The following is a 22,502-nucleotide window of genomic DNA, read 5'->3' on the forward strand; positions in this document are numbered from 1 at the left end:
GATTTGGTAACTTACAAGGATTGTTTTGCTGTGGTAATGCCAATGAATTAATTCAGTGTCATTTGTGAATAACATGGACTTTGCTTTGGACAATTTTGATAACCATCTTACATTATATATACTGGTAGTATATCTGTTAACAAATCTAAATATGATATTATGATATGCATGGCAAATATCACCTTAATTATAACGTGAATTTCAAATTTTTACACTTGTAAAGTAAATATATTATATGTAGAAATTAGTTGGTTAGGCATTGGTTCGGATATGCCCCTGTAACTCAGTTTAATTGATTGCAAAAATGCTGGCGGAAGGCGAATGGTCTCAAGTGCATGTTCCGTCATTGCTTTGAATCAAGGATGCTTTAAACAGGACTTGCTAAGCCTGCTTGTTGGATGTGTGGGCAGGCCAAATGTCAACTTCCGTATTTAAATGCACTTTTAAAAAATATGTGCTCATGTATGTTTTACTTAACTTTATGTCTCCCCCAGTACCAAGTCTTGTATTGTAGTATTCCCGCATGCATGCATGCACGCGCGTTTCTGACACATTTGACATCTTATAGTGATGCGATTGCCCCCTTTTTGCTCAGAAAACCTCCCATGAATTCAGAATACCTCTTGTGTATTCGTTTTCATTATATGTCATATGAGGATTTGCTACTAAGGAACTGTTTGTTGGCTTCGAGAACCAGGATCTCGATAGGAGAGTTGGCGGTTTCAAAGACAAGCTACTTCAAAAATTGCTAAAAGCTTACCCACCCCCATAACAAATAAATAAATTATTACAATAGAATTTCAGGAAAAACCAAAAACGCGATTAAATATCAAAAACGGTCAACATCTTTGCAAAACGTTTTTCACCGTTCAGTGTAGGACAATATAGCTAATGCTTTCAGTTTGAGTTACAATAATTACATGTAAGATATGATCTAACGTTAACCATTTTTATTCCGTGGACAAATCTCATTGTGTGGGCTGTAACACCTGCATTTACAGCTGCTATACTAAATTTAACTTGCCAGACGGTTGTTAACAAGTCAAGTAGCATTAGGACATCGGGTCGTAGGATCGTGATGTGAGCATGTAGTGGGAGTGACTACTAGTCACGTCTCAAGATGAAAAGCGTTTGAGCTGAACTCTCTGGAGTATCTGGAGTATCTGATGAACGACAAAGGTGGTAACTAAGACTTGCAGTTCTTTTGCGTCTAGGATGTTAAAAATCTTTTTGGAATAAGGTCTATTTCAAAGACAAAGTCGTGTGCGTCATTGCCTCTGCCGGAAGATTAAATTTGTCCTGTCACAAATGGGAATTTTTATCCATTTTTCTGATGTTTTTCTTAAATTCGCAGGTCACTAGCTCGCCCCTAGAACACCTGCCGGAGGTCGAGAGTAAGACGAAGGTATAAATCTGCACTCACGTTATAGCTAAATCAACTTGTTTTCTCCCGGCTTGGAAATGGTTTTATTTTCATTTCGTATTTAGTGAAGCAAGAGTAATTTTGATAAGTGATTACTCTTTATTAACACAAAGAAAATCAAGAATAGGTTTATTTAATTGCGCAACGATTAAGCGTAATGAGCAGTGCGCAAAAGTGCGTAAAAACACGAAAGAATGGCGTCGATCATGCGACAAATCATGCAATATCTTGCTTCACTCAGTGACTGCGATATTCGGGCTTCGGCAAACTATTTCATTCGCTTCATTTGAATGCGTCAATTAATCACTCAAATTATGTGTGTTTTCTGTACATCACGTTCTGCATTTTCATGAAAATAAAAAACACGTTCCGGCTGTCGTATATGACAGGTGCACGATACGTGTAAATAATAAATTGTACTTTCCCAAAGATTTAAAAATGGTTTGTGTTAGAAAATAGCGAAAATACATGGGATTAATCTATATAGTTTAGAAATGTCTGTCAATATATAATTGAACTCTAAAACCATGCGATACCCAGCAATTAACAAACTTAGGTTTTAATACGTCACAAACCTGACGTCATTGAAACGAGATATGTCCGTATCAATGCTGCACCTTGCAAGTTTACGACATTTACAGATACTTTAAAGTTTCTTCAACCACGCTAATAATGGAAGGGCACGCGTGTTTAGTGTGTTTGCAGAACTAAAATGCACGTTTAACTACTCGAGTGAAAATATATGCTGTAATAAAAGGCTGCAGTTGCCTAGTTTTATTCAAATATTCAGAACAAAACTCATGAAAGGGAAGTCAACAAGTTATAACCGAAGCAATAATATCCGGTGTCTAAGTGCGCATGCGTTGTTGAGTATTGAACATAATTCGTTGGCATTGTGAGAAAGAAATTAGTTCCTTTGTCTGTCGTACTTCTGAGACAAATATCTTTTCGATTAGGCGTTTTTACGGCTACATAAAACACTTGGATGTCAAATTTGTGATAAGGAATTGTGATAAAATGTTTTGAGACGATTTGTTGCTGTTTTCGTGCGGTAAAGTAACTTCAAAATATGGCCGAAGGTTCTTCGGGTCTGTTGCCACAATCTGTTGATATTTTGGGTTCAGGCCATCAAGACGAAGCTAGAAACTATCCTGGCAATAATTTAGCTTTGCTTGGACGAAGGCCATTGAGTGATAGCTCAATTAAATACGAAGAAAATGCTTTTCAAATCGATTCTTCCGAAGTCAAACTGGTTCATTTCAGAGAAAGACGAAACTCGTTTGGCGATGCCGATAACTCGAGCGATGATGGATCAAAAACTTCATCTTCTAGGGGATCAATCGCTTCAACACAAACGACAGAGCAATCTAGTCGTATCAGATTAAGAAAGGGAGCAAAAACATCTTACGATTGCCACTGTCCTCAGTCACAAAAAGCCAAAAGAAAAGCAGCCAAGAAACTCTCAACTCTTCCGAAATTTAATGGAGGGCCATTTCCCGTTGTGCCAGAGAACAGCGAGTTAAAATCTCGTCCTCGAAAAAAAGATGGCTCGTTTATGAAAAGAGTAAAGAAAATATTTTGCGATTCGGCAAGCCCCACGAACTGTGATAACGAGGAACCGCGGTTTTCTGACAGCGATGCTAGCAATTTATCTAAGCCAGCAAACGACACGGAGCAGAGTCGTTCGTCCAAGAAAGAGCTTCAGAAAAAGGACCGTCATTATATATAAGTGATATTATGGCAGTCACAAACTGTTCCTATTATTGGGGCAGTATAATCGTCATGAAGCTGAGGAAGTGAGTAGCCTAGATAGGTTTTACTGTAAGAAGATATATTCATGTTTTTCTCCTTGTGTTTACATACTATACGCTTTATTGATTTTCGTGGCTTGCGGTTTCAAATTACCTTTCATGTTTTCCTGTGATTCTGTTCTACTTTGATTCTAGTTTTTTCCCTTTGTGTTGGGGTAAATAATATCGATGGCAGTTAAATTTCCATGTATTTTTATGGAGGTATTTAAAATCCCACACATTTTTTTAACACGGATCATAAACGCTATTGGCTTCGGAAAAGATTGGTTAGATATTAAATTCGTCGCGAAGCGAATTGAATATATAATATAAACTAAGACTCCTAGATAATCAAATAGCTTGAAAAATAAACCATTCGCACGACTTCAAAGATTTAAATAGATTTAATTACGGAAATTGTCAGTTCTACAAAGTTTTCATGGCAGGAATACATCTTCACATTAACTTTAATTTGCCAGCTAGACACAGCTGCTTCTCGAAAGATTTCTTATGAATTTACCGATCTGAAAAAAAAATGGTCCAACCGAAAAGACAATTCCAATTTATTACAGGAAAATTTTGGAAATTGCTACAAACATCAATAAAGTGTAACAATTATTAGCAAGAATTCTCAAATTTTTTTCAGGTGATTATTGTGTATGTAACCTTTTCATTTTTTGGCCTCAATCCAAGACAGCCTATGACAAAATCCAAACCCTAATATGGCAGTGAATTCGTTAGGGTCTCTTAAGTGTATATTGTCACGACTTTAAATATATTTGAAATGAGAAAGTTTAGGTTATATAAGAAACTATCCTTTTTTGCTCTGCCTTAAATGATGACATTAGTTCTTCCTGTCTGATTTATATCATGTGCACCTCAAGATCTGTCACTGAATCATGAACTTTTTCATGATTCAAAATTAAACTTTGGGATAATACATTCTATATTAGCATAATTTTATCAGCTCTTATTTTCTGTAACCTAAAAATTTATTTTATCCAAAATTTAGCTCCTAGTTGGTAAACCAGATGGAACGTTTCTGTTGCGGGATAGTGCACACAAGGACCATTTGTTTTCCGTAAGTTTTCGACGATACAACAAGACGCTTCATGCTCGCATTGAACAGTGGGATCATAAGTACAGTTTTGACCATGAGAGTCCGGTGGCTTATTTCTCCATTACAATTGAGGGTTTACTGTCCCATTACTCAATCGGTGAATACTGCATGTTTTTGAGCCAATGTTGGTCAAGCCCTTAATCCGGACTCAACCGCAGCCCCTTATGAGTTTGTGTCGAGGGGCAATTGGAAATTGTACAAAATACGAAGACATAGAGAAGCTGCCAATTCCTTCCTCCCTCAAAACCTACTTGCGAGAGTATAATTACTGTATCAAACCTAAATCAAAGAAAGACGATGATGGAAAACGGAAAAGGAATTCTACACTCTGTCTTTTTTGAGGACTTGGCACACCAAGAGTTAACAAAAATATCCAGGATAACCATGTATTCATATTTATTGTATTAACACTCAGTGTATGTATAAACAGAGAACATTACCTAATTAATCAGACCAAATTACCTAAATGAAATATTCTCTTAATATTTTTGAATGGTAGCAACTTACTATTCACAGAGAGCAGTGAAATACTAATTATTAGAGTATTATTCTGTTATCAAGTTTGATAACCGATCAATTACATTTTCGGAACATGTTTTTTCGAGCATTGTCAAATAGCAGTTTTTTGTTGTATTCTCTAGCCTGTAAAACAAGTATTTTTTTGTAACTATAAAGCACCAAATGCGTAGAGCTGGAGTCTGTATATCAAGAGTATTCATCAACACTATTGTTGATTGTAGAACTATGTTTCCCAAGGTCAAAGTTATCCTTGAGTACTTGTTTGTTTGAATAAAATTTCATGTTGACATTGTAAAATTCAAACATATTTTTACATACTTGACTTCGTGGAACAAAATAAGTATTTATATTACATAGGTGAACATTCAATTTGTTTGCCATAAATGATATTTTTATGTGTTTTATTGATCTTTGCTATTGTTCATACCTCAAGAGACATAATCAATTGCAACTGATGGTAATCCATTCTCAAAAGTATAAGAAACCAGCTCAAAGGAGCTCAAACCCTTGATATATTGATCAAAACTTTCACTTCTTTATCCTATTCATCAACATGTTGTTCTGCAAAAGTCATTGCCTCGTGTAGTCTTGCCCTATTACTGCATCGACTGGGTGGTCTTGAACCATCACTGGTTGTTCTTGGGCTACTATTTCTCTGCTGAGATTCTTGTGTTCCTGGTCGAGAATTGCTTCGTGAATCTGCATGCTTAAAGTAATATCCTTGATCTTCAGGCTTGGAAATAAAGCTTTTATCATTGCTTTTATAAAGATTTGATTCCTCACTGCTTTTCTCAGGTAGTTTCTTAAGTAAATCATAAACCACATCAAACTTCGTAGCGATTAATGATTCAAAGGAGCTTTGCTCCTGTATTGCAGCTGAGACCTGCTCTTCCAAATGTTTTGTGCTAACCAGTTGAGACGCAGATACAGGTCTCATGGGTGGACGAACCTTGCTTTGAGAAGATTGCGGCCGCTTTACTGGATTGCTATTGAGAACCTCAAGTCTTGGTAGAGCTTTCAAGCAATTTTGATGATCAAGTGATAGTCCATTAAAACACGGATTATTAGCAATGTTTAACTCTTTAATATTTCCACACGCCGACAAATCATTGCATATTTCCTTCAAATTATTAAATATATTCGATGAAATATCCAGAACTTCAAGTGCAGGAAATTGTTGTGGTATCTTTTTAACACCAGCTAATTTGTTATTACCAACATATAGTTGCTCCAAAGTTGTTACCGCACCAGAAATGTCTAAATTCCTAATGTCATTATGTTCGAGTCTAACGATGGTTAACGAAGGTAGGCTTTTAATACCTGCTATACTTGATATCTTATTATTACTAAGATCAAGTTCTTGCAGTTTCTTGCACCTACCAAGATCTGGAATTTTAACAAGTGAATTATTAGAGGCATAAAACTCCTCCAAATTAGGCAGGCAATTGATAAATGAAATATCTCCCAAGTCATTACTGGAAACATTCAGGAATGTTAATTTTGAGCATGCCGCAACCTCTGATACGGAAATATTTACAATCCCATTGCAATCCATGCGTAGACTTTTAAGCTTTTTTAAATTCCGAAGTCCTGTCCCAAGCTGGCAGATGCAGTTGTATTGCAGTTGTAAGGAACACAACTCTTTTAAATTGTCAAGACCACCAAGATTTTTGATCTTGTTTGAGTACAATTTAAGTTCCTTAAGTTCCACATTTTTTTGCAAGCCGGTAATATTCCTTATCTGGTTGCAGGATAAATCTAAGCACCGGAGTTTGCTAAATTTTTCAAAGTGTTCCATCTTCGTCAATTTCGACCCGTGTAAATCTATTTCAAAAACACGCTGGGGGTTCGCTTCTCCATGCATCAGAAGAGTACTTTCCATCTCCGTTTGTTCGGGGAATTCAATGCCATCTTGTGCTGAGAGAATTTCAGTATTTTTGCTTGAGAATAAGTTGCTTTTACTTCGTTTATTGTAAACAACTCTTTTAGCCGTCGCCATGTTGATTTTCATCAAACCCACTGAGCTCTATACACACGAGCCTACCACTGGAGCCCTACTAATATTCAAAATGGCGGACCAAGATGCAAGTTTGGATTCTTCTTCAATAACTTCTATTTCCGCAGACGAGGCCGCGTTATACGATCGACAAATTCGATTATGGGGTTTAGACGCTCAAAAAAGGTATGCTTCCAGTGATATATCCTTATATAATGTATTATAGCTAGTATTATAGCTAGTATAAATATACATACATGTAGTAATGTCCATTGACCATTGGGTCAATTTGGGTGCAGCACAGCATTGTTTTGTCCTACCATTTCTGTTTGAGTGTGTCATCAACAGACACCAAGTGTATATTACATTTTACTATTATATCTCAGGTTGCGTGCTTCAAAAGTTCTTCTTGTTGGTGTTAATGGACTCGGTGCTGAAATTTGTAAGAATATTGTGCTCTGTGGGGTAAAATCTTTGATGTTACTTGATGATCAAGAAGTAACAACCCAAGATTTCACAGCTCAGTTTTTGATCCCTAGAACGGATATTGGAAAAAATGTAAGAATTCCAAGGTCAAATTGGAATGGGTGGGGGGGGGGTGGGTTGGATGTGAGAGAGGGGCATGAGCAAGATACCTGTGGTTGAGAGGGTAAATTCATAGGTGGTCCAAATAAAGAAATATTCTACTTCATTGCTTAGCGTGCAGAGGCCAGCCTTCCCAGAGCACAAAGACTAAATCCAATGGTGGAAATAAAATTTGATGTCGAGCCTGTCATGAAGAAATCTAGTGAATATTTTGAACAATTTGATGTTGTCATTTTGACTGGATGTGTTCTGGAAGTTATGGTAAGAGAAAATCTGTATCAATTTTCAAGACTATTCTATTTCCCCAATTCAATTATTGCAAAATGCAATTGAAGAATGGTGAAATTAATCTACTTGGAATAAACAGTACATCATTCTGTGTTAGATTCATGTAAACTCAATTTGCCATGAGAAGAAGATCAAATTTTATGCTGGTGATGTGTTGGGGTTTTTTGGATACGCATTCTGTGATTTAGTGGAGCATAAATATGTTGAGTGAGTTAATAACTTTGGCAATTACAACTGGTACTAGGCAAGATTAATTTTCAGGCTCTCAGCCCTTCATTTTCCACTATACATGGTTTGTCGTACACTGAATCAAACCATGTTTCCTCCAGAGAGCAGAGAACATCCACTGGAATAAATCTTACTGTAAGTGATGGTCCACCTGCTGAGAAAAAACCAAAACAAGAAGAAATTGAAACCATCATTGTTGAAAAGGTACAAAAGCAATTTCTAGTCTTTCTTTAGACACTTGATAAATGATGAGGAATGTGTCCATTTTAATGCGATTTGGTCATTGCTGATCTAATCCATTCTTCTCTGTCAAGTTTTTAGAGTTCAACTCGCTAAAAGATGCTTTGGATACATCTTGGGTCAAAGATCAGAAACCAAAGGCTTTAAAAAAGATATCAATTGTTTATTTTATATTTCAAGGTGATGGCAGTTCAGGCAATACTTAAACATCTCCCATTACAATATATCCCCTAGATATATACCTCTTTCTCAGCCTGACTTTATTTATCATACTGTTTTAGTCTTACTAAAATTTCAAGAGAAGCATGGGCGAAACCCGCAAAGTTCGACTTCCAAGCAAGACCTGGATGATCTTGTTCAGATAAAAAATGAAGTTTTTGAATCTTTAGATATAAGTGATGTTCTTGTTTTAGAGAATTTTGCAAGGTTTGTAGTTCATTCTATGTTATTTAACATTAGGATTTTGAGAGTGAAAATGTATTTCTTTTTCCTGTAGTCAATGTTTAGGGACGTTAAGTCCAACAAGTGCAATTCTAGGGGGAATACTGGCACAGGATGTCATCAAGGTAAGACATAAACTGAAGCAAAATCAATCACTGCTAGCTTAGTATTAGCTGTGTATTTAGTACTTGCTATTAACTGATGTTTAGCAGGATATATACTGGAATAATTTTAGGCCCTATCAGGAAAAGATGCACCTATCAATAATTTTGTTTTCTTTGATGGACGAACTGGTGAAGGCATGGTGGAATGCATGCCAATAAGAAGTTGAGATAACAAAAGATGAGAACATATCTTTTTATATTTGTATATTTATTGTATAGATTTAGAGCACATAGTGAAGTCTGAGCAGCTCTGTTGACTATGAAATTATTGTACAGTACGAGTCTTTGTAAGAGTTCAAACACTATAATTATCAATCATTGATATTATTTTTGAAAATTTAACTTTAACTTAAATACTCCAATGCAGTCCGTGCTTTTTCCATCTCATGCAAAAATGAATAAAATTGAGGCAAAGTTAGTTCCATATACACATCTTCTTTCTTTCCTCCTTTGTCAACAACAAGTTTCAATTGTAAGAAAGAATTGCCGACAACTTTCATGTCGCTGCTAGCCGCTGTTACACCAAATTTCCATTCCATATCTACCAATGGGTTGACCATGAATGTTTGTGCCATGACAGAGCGAGATAACCCAATCAGATTTGCTTTCCATGTTTCCAAAAGATAAGGGGATTTGTCTTTTGATAAACCTTAAATTGTGGTAGGAATCAGTCAGTGAAAACCATTCAGTGAGAAATGGAGGGACAGGCAAGGTGGGGGCTGCTATGAAAGTGGGTGGAGGTAGATGCAACCATGAGAGGTGGGTGGAAGCAGAGGCCACCATGAAAAGTGGGTGGAGGATGATGCCACAATGAGAGGTGGGTGGAGGCAGAGGATACTATGAGAAGTAAGTGGAGGATGATGCCACCATGAGAGGTGGGTGGAAGCAGAGGCCACTATGAGAAATGGGTGGAGGATGATGCCACCATGAGAGGTGGGTGGAGGCAGAGGATACTATGAGAAGTGGGTGGAGGATGATGCCACCATGAGAGGTGGGTGGAGACAGAGGCCACTATGAGAAGTGGGTGGAGGCAGGGGCTACTGAGGAGTCGGTAAGGGCAGGGGTCTGTATAAGGCTGGGGAGTGGGGAGCTTTTAAGAAAAAGCAGATTACCTAAGTTTTCCATATCCTCTTGAACAAACTGTGGCGAAAGGTTTTGTTTCGCAGCGCTTTTGAAGAATGTCAATAATGTTCTGGTGATATTTTTCAACGGGTTCAGACTTGCTCCAAGTTCCTGCGCAAACGACTCGAGATCGGACAGAAATTGCTCGGCATTTGTGGATCCTATAAGGAACTGAAGAACTTGATCTACAAACTTCTTAAATCCATCTTCACTAAACTTATTCAAAGCTTTTACATCGCTGAACATTTGATTTCCAGGTCTCTCTTTGGTAAAGTGAAAAGTCAAATCTGGAGCAGACGAAGCCATTTTTTCAATAACAAAATAATCCCCCTAATCCCATTCTGTTCACAAAAACTCATATATATATCCCCATTTATTCTTATACCTCCCATTTTGTAGTTTAGTATCCATATTTATTCATACTTAACCCATAATGTACTCTAGTGTGGCCTATAGTTTCCTTATGTACATTAAAATACCCATATGTTCGATTATGACCGCAAATATCCCTAAACCTAGGACCCAAGCCTATAATTGAATGACACGATCTCACAATAAAAATAGTAGAAATCATTAGAAAAAATTTCGGAAAGGTTTTGGTTAGCAAAACGTGCGAGATTTTTTAAAGAAATACAATGGTTCTCGTGGAGAATGATGCAGTAAGTTCCCTGTGTTTTCATTATGTTCATATATTAATTTCTAACTTTGACTAACCTCTACTATAATACAGCAATTCATATATTTGTTTTATGACTTTTAGTTTTTAACTCAACTCACGCATCTTTATAACAAAACCAGGACGTCTGGAACTGTTTGGGTCACAATGAAAGCATGTAAGTTTCGTTTATATAAGTAGAGTTATGGACGTATGGGTTTCATCTTTTATTTCTCTCACAATCCCATAGTTAGAATTGTCCTAAACCACTATAGCCTGGCTTAGTTCTAGCCCAGTTTGCTTTGCTATGAATTGTTTACACTCATGTTGTAAACAGGCCAAGAAGTGGTCTGCATATCACAACCATCTTGTAAACTAACAAAGCTGGCAACCAGAAGGACATTTGTACAATTTGTGGTTTCTCGAATGCAGTCCATGGCCTCTCGAATGCAGTCCATATTTTACCTGTGTCTTTCTCCAATTTAACATGGAATGTTTCACTAGATCACGGTAGAACAAAGCCAATACCAAGAGGAAAGAAGAAAGATAAAAGTGCTTTACTAGAAATGGAGGGAAGCGAGAGTAAATGTCTTATAAGAGCAACAAATGGGAAAAAGAAAATAAGTACAGTGGTAAGCAAACTAGTGTATTGTCATATATTTGTTAAGTATTAGCAGTGAACTATTCTGATAACAATTGTTTGATTTTTTATATAGATTAATTCAAAAGATGTCAATAGATTTCAACAGGTAATAATGAGCATATTATTGTGTAAATGTGATCAGTGATCACATCCATTCACGGGATAACTATTTAATAATTTATCATTGTTGTGGTTGACCATAGCAGACCATGAAAACTACCATTGGCACCTTTGTGCACATATGAACCATGGAAAGATATTTATTGCATGTGTAAAAGTGTCCAAGGACAGCTATCTTGCTAGCAAGTATCGTACAGTAAATTCACTAACATTTTTGGGTTCTTTACAGGCATATACAAGCGTACTAAAAGGTTGTCTTGATAACTTGAAAAAACGAGAAAGAAAAACAGCGAAAAGCAAGAAAGCCAAGGCCACACAATAAAATAAATTAGAAGATAAATTAGGCTTATTGTCCATCCTAAGGTGTAGAGAATGTGTTATACAACTTATACCCACCTAATAAATCAAGCTCTGATTTTGAAAGTGTGAAGATTAGAGCGGGCTTGTAAGTTATAACTAGTTAGGTAAGAGAATATGACTTCAACTGAACCACTTTGGTTAATAAATTATACAAAAATGTCTGTCAAATATATTAGCTATTTGAGTTTTCCCCAAAGTGTCAGGTGAAGACAAAAAAATGTAAATAAAATTTTGTTGTGGTGAATTAATTTTGTATGGTATTCATCACTGATTGTGATAGCAAGTTTTGGGTAAATTATTGTCTTATATTATTTAATATTTGACAGGAACATTGTAGTAGGTAGTTGAGTATACAAATCAATAAATTTTTAAGTAATTTTCTTTATCACTTTTATGACTTTGATTATTTCGTCTTGATACTTTGGATGGAGTTTTTCCTTTTGAACCTAAGAAATAAAGGTTGAGAAATATGTTATTTCTTATTTTGATATGTTGATATTTTGTCTTATGTTGGAGTGAGTGAAAGTGAATCATATTGCTTGAGAGCTTAGTATCTACATTAGAATAAATAGAAAGGATGTGACTCATGTGAGGGGAACACTAAAAGGATGAATATACCAAACCACTAACTTCAAAGGTACTGTAACCATTCTCCCTCATAACATCTACAAATGCGGTTTCACCCTTCCGATTTCTTCCCATAGAGACAAACATGACTCCATCCTCAGCAAGTAACTGCAATGCACTGTAAGCAAGTAGTTTTGAGTCAGACTCATCATACAGCACCTCGGCTGCAACAATGATGTTGAACTTTCCATGTGGCTTCATTAAAGCTTTCGTATCTTCACCCCAAGTGTATGACATGACCAGAATACTGTCTTTCTTTAAATCACAGCTGTGTTTATCCACATTTATCTTTAGTGTTGGCAGGCAAACATCCATGTCAGTCAACAGAACATATTTCGCACCCATATATGAAAGTGCAAGGCCTACAAGCCCACAGCCTGCTCCGAGTTCTAGCACAGTAGAATTTCTGAGATGTTCGATCAATTGAGAGTCATTTTCAAACATTTTAGCAAGAGCGATGCTGCCATCCCAAACTGTACAGCCTAGTCCTTTGTAATTTTGTTCCAAACTTAGCTGGCTAGTAGGCTCAGAAATACCATTCTCTATGGTTATTTTAAATGGCCTCTCAAACTTGTCCTTATTTGTTTTGTATTCTTGTCTTATCCAAGAACTTGGTTGATTTTGCATTGCACTTAAAATATCTTAATATTTATACCATATACTATAATAATTTAGATCAATATTGAACCTGATATATTGATGGAAGTTTATGGTCATTAATAGTAAAACTAAGATTTCCTATTGAATAGATTATGCATATGGTAGTGGAAAGTATGGTGGATAGCACCACTTCAAAGGACTAAAAAATGAGCAGAACTGTTCAAAGGGCTGGAAAATATTGTTATAAAATAACTTAATAGATTAGGGAGAACATCAACAGTATTACTTCCCAATCAATCAATCAGTATCTGTACTTCACAGTGGTGTATCTACATCTAACTTTTCCTTAATTTATGGAAGTAAATGGAAGCGTTTCGCTTCTCTTCCGGATGTGAAAGGGAAGAAAGGGAAAGTCAAAATGGCGGAAAATTCAAAACGAAACAGAAACGAAAAAAATTGAGGCTTAGTTTGACGTTGTCCTGGATCAACCTGACGTTTACAACAAGACAAAAAAATACCATCATATCTTCTGTAAGTTAGATTATATATTTACTAACAAAGAAAACAAAATTGTACAATATATTTTCAAATTTATTATCTTCATTGTGTAATACCGGATGTAAATTTGTAAACGCCATGTTGCATTTTTTTCCAAGAACGGAAATTCTTGTGAGGAATATACTTTCGGTTTCGTTATATTGCCTAACGACAGTTTGTTTGAATTCAAATATATCAGCAAACGGCGTAACGACATTGAGCGGGAACATCTTCTAAATTTCTAAAAGGACATACAAATGTACAAGGTTATTCTGCAGAATATCTTGTCCTCAGTACGTGCCATTTTAAAGTAATTTTGACTTGTATTGTATAGTATTGTTTGGTCAAATTGTGCAAGAAGATATTGCAAACTATCCATTTCTGAGTCTGAAAACAGTTTGCTTAAAAATAGTCTAAGAAAGATGAGTTTCACCTTGTACATGTTTGAAAGTGATTACAAAGGAATCACAGATTTTGTTTTGGGATACACGAACATCGAAACAGGAGGTGATCTTTTTGGTTTGTGGAAAGCCAATGGTGATCCGGTTGTTCAATTGATTATAGGACCAGGACAGAAATCAAGACGTACCTCAGTGTCATTTCATCAAGATACAGACTACCTCGCCAGAGTTGGTACATATGTTAATACCAATTTTATGCTTTGCCACATTGGCAGTTGGCATTCACATCACCAGTTGAGTCTGAAGCAACCAAGTGCAGGAGATAGGAGCACAGTCTGCAATAATTTTCCACAGGGTCTTAAAAGGTACATCATGATTATTGCAAACATAACGAGAGACCGACATAGGCCGGTTGCTATTCACCCTTTCATGTTTACCAACGGTGGACATGTTTGTAAAGAAGGAAGTGTTAAACTTATTCGTGAGCAAAATCCATTCCTTGAGTATGGTTATGTATTACATTGTATTGACCAGGGAAAAGAACGCCCAGTAGCAACCAGCAATGCATATTCTTCTGCTGCACCAGCCGGATACCACAATCGACCATCAACACAATCGAAACTTGGAGTTGATTCAAAACAACATCAATCTCAGCATGATAACAGAATCTATACGAAACATCAAAACTTCTTTTCAACAGATGACGATAGCGCTGGCCGTCATTCACCAATGGACATTGACCCACCAATGGACACTGACCCAGAAATGGATACTGACCAGCCTCACAACCATTACATTACCAGACAGCAACAAACCAATCACTCACAGTATCATGACAAAAATTCAAAGCAATTGGACAACTCAGAAACTAAGCAGTGGTACGAGACTGAGAAAGGTGGGGCTATAGTCAAAGAAATCCATGAAGAAGTAACCAACAAAATGGCCAGCAATATTGATTATCACCGTGATGCAAATACCAAAGATCTTACCATGAAATTCCATCATGCTCACAAAAGCTGGAGTGTATTGTTTCCGAAATCATTTGCCAACAAGCCTGCTGTAATTACAAATGAAACTAGTGGAAAATCAATGTCATCTAAAAGTATACTCCAAGATGTCAGAGAAATGTGTCACTGTGTGGAATGTGGAACAATACCTCGTAATAATGATCCTCGTTCTCCTTTATTACCACACCCTTCTTCCTCCAGACGAGATCCCTCCCCCTCTAAACGAGATCCCTCCATCTCCAGACGAGATCCCTCCCCCTCCAGACGAGATACCTCTCCCTCTAAACGATATCCCTCTCCCCCTAAACGATATCCCTCCCCCTCCAAACAAGATTCGTCACCCTCCAGACGAGATCCCTCCCCCTCCAGACGAGATCCCTCCCCCTCTAAAGGATATCCCTCCCCCTCTAAACAAGAAACCTCACCCTTTAAAAGAGATTTCTCTTCCACAACCTATCATTCTCCACCTTCCACTCCTACAAAACAAGACCGTCACTCTGATCGACACAGACCTTACCCAACTAAGTCGGCTTCAAGGCCTCGGACTGGAAGAAAAGGCCAAGATCCATCCCAACCTTGGTATAACACAGCATCTGGTAAAGCCATTCTAGACAAGATAAAAACTGAACTTTCTGCATATTTAAGATCCACCACCTGTTCTGGCAGAGTTAAAACTCAAGACACAGATGTTTCAAAGAAACTTTCTTTCTATCATTCCTCCCAAGACTGGGTTGTTGAATTTTTTAATAACCCCTATAAAGAAGTGAAAGTGACGTTTCATGGAAATAAAACAAAGACATTAATACCTCCATATGATGTTGTGAGTGTACTGAAGAATAATTGTCTATGCCCAGAATGTCGGCCAAGAAAACGAAGCCCAAGCGCTGGTAGAAGGCAAACGTCAACATCACGGCATGCGAGAATCAACCAACCCTCTCCAACCAGAGTCTCATCCACGCCCAGTCCGACATTTTTTGCAAGCGGAAAAGGCGAAAAACAATTTCAGAAAATCTACACGGGTATTGAAACCCTGAGTGAGAAAGATGTTGACATTCAGAGACTTATCGATTCCAGGAAAATCGAGGTCAAGTTTGAACACAACCGCAGAAAATGGAAAGTGATCTTTCCCTTCAAGTTTCCTGAAGAGGCAGCAGTTGTTCAGCAGCAGTCCACGCGTGTGTACTCACGTCAAAATGTAAATCACTTTATTCCTGTTGAAAAAGGTGACGTTCTTCGTGCAATCAGAAAAGATTGCGGCTGTCGATCTTGTAAAAGATATCAATATTGATTCCTCAGTAATCTATATATATACTGGATGCGTACGTTGAGTTCTTGTAAACATACATTGGAAGTAATTTTTTTATAAAACGTCCGGGTTATTTTAATGAAACTGGTGGTGCTGCCAAGTCACGATTGTTATTCGAATTAACACCATTTGTAATTAGTATGTATCAATTGGTTGTAACAACTTAATTCGGTAAATAATGTATGCTAAAAATGATCTTTTTTCTACTTTATCAATCTTCATAGAACTTCACTATAATATCCACTTAGTTGATCATGTGTGTAAATATTTTTAGCAGTAAAATGTTTTTTATTTTCTATTCTCTAAATGTTGAAATATTATAATGATTTTATCGTGCATCACTTTTATATTAGAATCCAATTTATTCAAAGAGTTTCGCCGTGAGTCTTACCGAGTACTCTGCCGTCTTCAGTTTCACCAGAATTATAAATGTTTTGACCAATGAAGTCCAGTCTAGTCCCTGCTAGGCGATGAGAGCAGTTTAAACTAATCAGCTTATGCTTGCGAAGCTAGCGTTGACCCTATTTATATTTCGCGCAGTGAGCATGCATGACCAAGCTAGTGAAGGCAAAATATTAAACGTTGCCACCCTGATATGATTCCACTACCGTGACATCACTCGGCACAAGACTACATTCTGAAATATCGAATCTTCTTCGTTCTTCACAAGCAACGAAACATTGTCAACTGTCAAACGAAGCTATAGGATATACTACTACACAGCCGTCATCTTTGGTTTTCTACACACCGATGTAATGGACATTTCTCCTCGATTTCTGTGGATCTTTCACCCGTTTCTGTTCAATGATGTTCAGTGATTTTGTTTGGGTTTTCTTCACGCAGTCTAAGCAGTGACCAATGTTGCGTAAAAATGGCAGAATTTTCAGTTTCCTTTGCACTGGGATGTTATTATTTTCATGGTTTAACGGAGTCTTAGGTACACGACGAAGTAGAAATATTTTTAGGCTTTTCCTTTTACGAAATAACGGAATATTTCTGAAGTATCTTGCTCATTTATAAGTTTAGAGTATATTATTAAATACTGACTATTCGATTGTTTGTCATCCCCCCTTTATACCTGTCTTAAGTACACAAGATGCTTCTAGTGATATATTCCGTTATATCTTGCAACTGAAGAGTGTATTGTATAGATTATGATCTTACTCTGCCATTTGGTTTAACGCATTGCTGTATCATAATCATTGTGGGTCAGTGTGACACAGGTTTTCACTGTATACATCGCCCTTGCTTCAAACATACTCGATACAATGATAAATGCCAACGTTGTGTGAAATGGAAGCGATGTTTGCCTTTTAAAAAAGACCAAGAAAGGCGCGCTCAATACTTTTATATGCATTTGAAAACCGCAGAGGTTGAGATGAAAACTTTCCAACTATTTTCTGTTTGGAAGCCATGAATTATAGTCAACAGCGTTCAGTCTAACTTAACGCATGCATGATTTTAAAACACGAGAGTTAATTTCGAGGCTAATTTTTTTCATCAATCATTTTCTTCTGAAGGTCAAAATACGCGGTTCTCTGAGAAGGATTTCCGAAGAAAGTTTTCAGAGAATGGGTCAAGGAAGCAAGGGATTTCTACGGATAAAAAGTCGCTTTTCAAAAAGAGGACGAATGAGTTTCACCATAGACAGAACGTTGATGGAAATCCTCAAGATAAAGCCAAGCAGGAATCAAGAAATCTATTATCAAAAGCTGCAAGCAAAACGCATGTAAAACGATATCATTTACAGCAAAGTATTCCAGTATTCCTCCCGTCATTACCAGACGGTATATCAAGAGATATCTCACTTAGCAGGAGATATAAACCAAGAAATTACAATTCGAAACCTCTCAAGAAGATACCACGAAGAACTGACAAACTGCAGCAAAATGTTCCTTTATTTCTTCCATCCACGCAGGATGATATCTCAAAGGAAATCACACTCCGAGGTCCTAATATGGGTTTACCATCGTCGGCTTTTCAAACGGATAGCAAAACTCGCCCGCCTGAAACTTGTCAACACCGGACAATCTTACGGAATGTGCGTCTGAAACACGGGAGGAAGTTGGCGACGTTTGAATTACGTGGTCGTGTTGGAACTATGGGTAAATGTTTGGAAAAATGTTGCAGAAGGCGTTGGTGTGATCTAGCATTCAAAGTTGGCGGGTATTGTTACTCCGTTCACTGCCCCACTGACGAGGCTTGTGAGCCTGCGAGCGCTCAGGATTCCGGGACGCCTTCGGATTACGTGCTGTTAGAAAGGCCACGGGATTTGAACTATAGTAAGTAATTATTGAGATAACCATTGTTTGATGCAATTTGCAATACCAACATCGTAATTTGCAGGTTTGAAATTGTATTTATGATAATCTTCTTCGATTTTAGAAAGAAATTTAATCCCAGGCGCAGTAGGACAAGGTAACCTGGTTATTTTGTTAAAATATTTATATGTTTTCATACAGTTGCTAATTTTGATGAGATATGAGTGCGTTTGAATGGTTTAATTTCTAATAGCCTCAAGATATCTTCTTATGCAAAAGGTCACTTTCTTCAAAGCGCTTGTTCATTTAATGCACGCCGGCAGAGGTCTTACGTTTATTTCTAGATTCGGGAAGTCAAGAATTCATGTTTTACCATGCTAATAACACCTACAGTGACAAAAAGAAATGATTTTTTCACAGGGGGAAAGATTCTAACAGTTCAACTTAACATCACCAATGAAAAATGGAGAGCACCTTTGGCCGACCCCGAATCACTGGAATTTTTGAACGTCGCTGAACGTGTTGAAAATGCTGTACGTTATTCAATTCAGCCTTCCTCGATGTGTTCACCTAAAACACCATCTTCTCTTTATTCACTTTACTTAAATCACGACTAATATGTTACGTGTTGTATTCTCCCCATCTCAGGTGTCGATTCTTCTCAAAACTGTTGTCGGTTTCAAAAGTTGCGAGGTCGCCAGTTTTCGGTACGAGTTCTTTGCACTATTTAGTGTCATAATTTAATCCTATCTTGCATTATTCTCATACAATTTATACATTCTGTCATCCAATGTTTAGTCCAAGTCCTCTGATAGCAAACGTGACGCTGAAAATATTAAATTCGAGCCACGCCAACGAGACAGGTTCTTTCTTGTTGAAAGCTGTCGTGGCAGGGAAGATGGATTCCACCCTGGAAGACGCTAGTGAACATTTTAAACTATCTCAGGATGGTTTTGAATTAAAGTCATCGCAAGGTGAGTCATCCATCATTCATTCACTCTAAATGAAAACTGTTAAAAGAACTGCGTTCAAATTTATCTTTCTGGAATTTGGAATATACTTGAAAGAGAAAGAATCTTTCATCCGAGGTGTGATCAACGATACTTGTACAGGAGCGAGTATTGTGTTCATTACTAATTTTCAAACTTATTCGTTATAGGAAAAAGCTTGGTTTGTCATTCTGAAATTAATTATCAAGTTATTTGGAGTTTGAAGATATATGGTGAATCTGATATCCAGCCTTGTCCACGGGGCGCCCAGGGTAAGAATACCGTTTATCTTCATGAGCTAAGGAGTCTTATAATTTTTGTTCTCTATGATCCATTAAATCCTGGCTGTTATTTGAATTACAGGCGAATGTTCACGGCTTTGTTTGGGAAGTGAGACTGAGACAGCGTCATGGGATGTGCCAAATTTCAGTGGCTGTACTTCGATTGAGTTTAGGAACTTGCACGAAAAGGTAGGATCGGCCGTTAATAAAAATCGAGGCTAGCGATCTATTCAATTATCAGTTCAAATATGCAGAGACGGACAGGCTGCGAAGACTCTCGAGAAAGATGGAAATTTGAGCCCCCACCACAAACATGGATCGCTCATTTTAAAGGATTCCTGTTTTCTGGCTAACCTAAAAACCGAATCATCCTTCTTTTAGGCAAAGCAGCTCAAGAGCGAGGCACAAGCAAAGCTACCTTTGGATCAGATCGAAACTAAGCTCGGTATTAAACATACTGAAGTTCTTAAAAAGCTTCAGAAACTGACATATCATCACACGTTCCGTGAACAAATTATGAAGCAAGAAGATACAAACAAGACGAACAAGACTAATTACCAAACGTTTCGAGATTCACACAAGATTAATAAACTCTATAATACTACAACGATGAAAACAAACCAGCAAAGAGAACCGTTCAAACCTCAACCGAGACCTCAAGAACTGTTATCTTTGACCAATCAACTGTTAAATATCAAGAAGCAGCCAGGAGAGAAAGTTGGAATGGACAAGAAAGGAAGGAAGATGCAAAATGAAATTAATCGCACTTTGTCGATTGTGGATAAAATCGGCCTCTTGCAACCCAATGCCTCTCTTCATGGTTCTGAACCAGCCCGACCCGGCAGTTATCATATCTTAAACCACACTGATCCTGGTCCAGTTCACCACCCTTCTGACACGAACAACGCTTCATCCCTGGTACCGCACGAACCAAGCTCAGTACAGCACGAATCTGGCGCAGCACAGCACGAACTTAGCCCAGCACAGCACGAACCTGGGCCAGTACAGCACAGACCTGGTCCAACCCAACACGGACCTGGTCCAGTACAGCAGACACCTAGTCCACTAAAGCACGAACCTGGTCCAGTGCAGCACGAACCTGGTCCAGTGCAGCACGAACCTGGTCCAACACAACACGAGACTCACCCACCTCCGCACGCAATTCCTCCACGTTCGAACAAAACTCGCTTACCAATCATTGATCCTATTGAACGTCAACGCGATCCTCAGCCAATCGTAGAGAAAGGTCAAAACCGAAACGATGTCTCTGTGTCCGTGAGCGTGTCTGGTGAGTTCGGCGAACCAGCTGAAAATGAAACCGATCTTTCTGGCGTGTTCTTAAAAAGCGGAACGGACAATATACGAAGTCGTATACCTGCCTCGAGGGGTTTTAAAACTCAGAGTAGTCATTCACTTGTGCAGGGACCCACTTCCATTAGCAAGAACATTGCCCAGAGGGGCAATCTTCCGAGATCAAGTCCTCGTGGTGTTAATGATCCCATAGTGTCAAAACACCGGGGTTCCAAGACCGTATCTAATGCCTTGTTAAAGTGGCTGAATGCAGGACTGAAGAAATATGATACTCATTTAAACTCTTTCAGGCAGAAAACAAGGCTTCGTTCTCCATTGTCGAGCTCCCATTCCACACAGGAGTATAATACGCCTTTAAAAGCCCCAAAGAGAGTTGAGATGCCTCACCCACGAACGTCGCTGGATAGCCAAAGTAATCCAACTCATGCATTCTTCAAGCGCTCCTTTATACTGAGGCCAGAGTCAGGGGAACGAGTGAGGGTAAGACGACAAACTGAGGAATGGAATCAAGCTCACAATTACTACACTACATCAGTTTATGACAATGATCCTAGACACGATAATCCTTCAAACAGATATTCCTCTCATACGGATCCTTCAGACGAAGACCAAATGAAAAATAAAATTAGATATCCTTCAGCAAGTATTGAGGAAAAGCCTTCTGATGGTGATGCACAGAAGAGAGGAGCAAATGCAATGAAAGGCAGCGTTTCACCTGTGATCAATAAAAATGCGTATTTCACAGGAATTAATGTAAACTCCCAGCCAGAAGAAATGAAGAGTAGCGAAACTAATCCAATGCCTGGTCATTCTTCATCATCACTTGCAGCAGGATCGTCACTTGATCGTCCAGATGTTCCTGCCCCATCGTCTTCATCAAAGTCATCAAGGGAGTCAAATCCTTCACCCGCATCCCCACGTTTATCATCTTATGAAGATAACCCTCCCCCTCGTCCACTTTCACCTCTGCCATCATTACAGCCGCATGATTCTCAAACCCCAAAACCTCCTGTCACTCCTCCATTTCCATCCTTTGACAATCCCCCACATCGTCCTTTATCCCCACCTCCTGCCTTACCGAGGCCACCCTCTGTGTATTCATCGTTTAGAAACCCACCAAGTAGTTCACCAATCTCGTCACCTCCACCATCCTCTGATACTCACACCTCCTCTCCGTTACAATCCAACCCTGCCCCCGCATCCCCTTCACATTCGCCAGAACCTCCAAGCTCTCCTGCCACAACCCCTCCTGCATCACCTCCGTCATATTACCCTGCATCCCCCTCTCATCCTCGCCCACCGTATCCTGCACCTTACCCTGCACCTTATCCTGCACCACCTCCACCCTATCCTGCACCTTATCCTGCACCACCTCCACCCTATCCTGCACCTTATCCTGCACCACCTCCACCCTATCCTGCACCTTATCCTGCACCACCTCCACCCTATCCTGCACCACCCCGACCCAATCCTGCACCACCTCCACCT

General features: G+C 38.3%; 7 protein-coding genes across 7 annotated transcripts; 4 read left to right on the plus strand and 3 right to left on the minus strand.

Moving 5' to 3' along the window:
- Window positions 1-4,829: 4,829 nt before the first annotated feature.
- Window positions 4,830-6,851, minus strand: LOC114517638 (leucine-rich repeat-containing protein 9-like). Its single transcript, XM_028537424.1, has one exon. It carries the CDS (start codon window positions 6,849-6,851, stop codon window positions 5,394-5,396), a length of 1,458 nt encoding a protein of 485 aa, XP_028393225.1. The 3' UTR covers window positions 4,830-5,393.
- Window positions 6,852-6,921: 70 nt separating this feature from the next.
- Window positions 6,922-9,027, plus strand: LOC114517656 (SUMO-activating enzyme subunit 1-like). The gene is made up of 9 exons (XM_028537441.1): window positions 6,922-7,034; window positions 7,235-7,406; window positions 7,548-7,694; window positions 7,819-7,928; window positions 8,051-8,153; window positions 8,264-8,369; window positions 8,471-8,615; window positions 8,686-8,755; window positions 8,866-9,027. The coding sequence occupies exons 1-9, from the start codon at window positions 6,922-6,924 to the stop codon at window positions 8,959-8,961; spliced, it is 1,062 nt and encodes a 353-aa protein (XP_028393242.1). The 3' UTR covers window positions 8,962-9,027.
- Window positions 9,028-9,117: 90 nt separating this feature from the next.
- LOC114517657 (COMM domain-containing protein 7-like) lies at window positions 9,118-10,222 on the minus strand. Its single transcript, XM_028537442.1, has 2 exons — window positions 9,907-10,222; window positions 9,118-9,443 (listed from the first exon to the last, which is right to left on the minus strand). The coding sequence occupies exons 1-2, from the start codon at window positions 10,220-10,222 to the stop codon at window positions 9,139-9,141; spliced, it is 621 nt and encodes a 206-aa protein (XP_028393243.1). The 3' UTR covers window positions 9,118-9,138.
- Window positions 10,223-10,478: 256 nt separating this feature from the next.
- On the plus strand, window positions 10,479-11,939 carry LOC114517640 (signal recognition particle 14 kDa protein-like). Its single transcript, XM_028537426.1, has 5 exons — window positions 10,479-10,575; window positions 10,677-10,749; window positions 11,076-11,203; window positions 11,288-11,320; window positions 11,564-11,939. Exons 1-5 carry the CDS (start codon window positions 10,552-10,554, stop codon window positions 11,654-11,656), a joined length of 351 nt encoding a protein of 116 aa, XP_028393227.1. The 5' UTR covers window positions 10,479-10,551; the 3' UTR covers window positions 11,657-11,939.
- On the minus strand, window positions 11,931-12,883 carry LOC114517639 (protein N-lysine methyltransferase METTL21A-like). Its single transcript, XM_028537425.1, has 2 exons — window positions 12,325-12,883; window positions 11,931-12,140 (listed from the first exon to the last, which is right to left on the minus strand). Exons 1-2 carry the CDS (start codon window positions 12,763-12,765, stop codon window positions 12,063-12,065), a joined length of 519 nt encoding a protein of 172 aa, XP_028393226.1. The 5' UTR covers window positions 12,766-12,883; the 3' UTR covers window positions 11,931-12,062.
- An 840-nt stretch (window positions 12,884-13,723) lies between these two features.
- On the plus strand, window positions 13,724-16,154 carry LOC114517818. Its single transcript, XM_028537642.1, has one exon. It carries the CDS (start codon window positions 13,881-13,883, stop codon window positions 16,152-16,154), a length of 2,274 nt encoding a protein of 757 aa, XP_028393443.1. The 5' UTR covers window positions 13,724-13,880.
- Window positions 16,155-16,783: 629 nt separating this feature from the next.
- On the plus strand, window positions 16,784-22,394 carry LOC114517658 (uncharacterized protein DDB_G0284459-like; the record flags this gene model as incomplete). The annotated part of the gene is made up of 9 exons (XM_028537443.1): window positions 16,784-17,109; window positions 17,693-18,454; window positions 18,558-18,590; window positions 18,854-18,966; window positions 19,082-19,140; window positions 19,232-19,407; window positions 19,593-19,694; window positions 19,786-19,892; window positions 20,085-22,394. Coding segments are annotated over exons 1-9 (3,741 nt in total), but the record flags the coding sequence as incomplete, so codon positions are not given.
- Window positions 22,395-22,502: the final 108 nt, after the last annotated feature.

This window comes from Dendronephthya gigantea, unplaced genomic scaffold, assembly GCF_004324835.1.
Source record: "Dendronephthya gigantea isolate DGI-Jeju-01 unplaced genomic scaffold, DenGig_1.0 000009F, whole genome shotgun sequence".
NCBI classification, from domain to species: domain Eukaryota; kingdom Metazoa; phylum Cnidaria; class Anthozoa; order Malacalcyonacea; family Nephtheidae; genus Dendronephthya; species Dendronephthya gigantea.

What these genes read in the sequence shown, in the direction of transcription:
- LOC114517638 (XM_028537424.1), bottom strand. Translation starts at nt 6,851, where the DNA reads ATGGCGACGGCTAAAAGAGTTGTTTACAATAAACGAAGTAAAAGCAAC.
- LOC114517656 (XM_028537441.1), top strand. Translation starts at nt 6,922, where the DNA reads ATGGCGGACCAAGATGCAAGTTTGGATTCTTCTTCAATAACTTCTATT. An exon ending in GATGTGTTCTGGAAGTTATG is followed by an intron (nt 7,695 to 7,818) that starts GTAAGAGAAAAT and finishes ATTCTGTGTTAG; the next exon opens with ATTCATGTAAACTCAATTTG. An exon ending in GTGGAGCATAAATATGTTGA is followed by an intron (nt 7,929 to 8,050) that starts GTGAGTTAATAA and finishes TGTTTCCTCCAG; the next exon opens with AGAGCAGAGAACATCCACTG.
- LOC114517657 (XM_028537442.1), bottom strand. Translation starts at nt 10,222, where the DNA reads ATGGCTTCGTCTGCTCCAGATTTGACTTTTCACTTTACCAAAGAGAGA. An exon ending in AGAGGATATGGAAAACTTAG is followed by an intron (nt 9,444 to 9,906) that starts GTAATCTGCTTT and finishes CCACAATTTAAG; the next exon opens with GTTTATCAAAAGACAAATCC.
- LOC114517640 (XM_028537426.1), top strand. Translation starts at nt 10,552, where the DNA reads ATGGTTCTCGTGGAGAATGATGCA. An exon ending in TTGGGTCACAATGAAAGCAT is followed by an intron (nt 10,750 to 11,075) that starts GTAAGTTTCGTT and finishes ATGTTTCACTAG; the next exon opens with ATCACGGTAGAACAAAGCCA. An exon ending in AAAAGAAAATAAGTACAGTG is followed by an intron (nt 11,204 to 11,287) that starts GTAAGCAAACTA and finishes TTTTTTATATAG; the next exon opens with ATTAATTCAAAAGATGTCAA.
- LOC114517639 (XM_028537425.1), bottom strand. Translation starts at nt 12,765, where the DNA reads ATGTTTGAAAATGACTCTCAATTGATCGAACATCTCAGAAATTCTACT. An exon ending in ATGGTTACAGTACCTTTGAA is followed by an intron (nt 12,141 to 12,324) that starts GTTAGTGGTTTG and finishes TTTATTTCTTAG; the next exon opens with GTTCAAAAGGAAAAACTCCA.
- LOC114517818 (XM_028537642.1), top strand. Translation starts at nt 13,881, where the DNA reads ATGAGTTTCACCTTGTACATGTTTGAAAGTGATTACAAAGGAATCACA.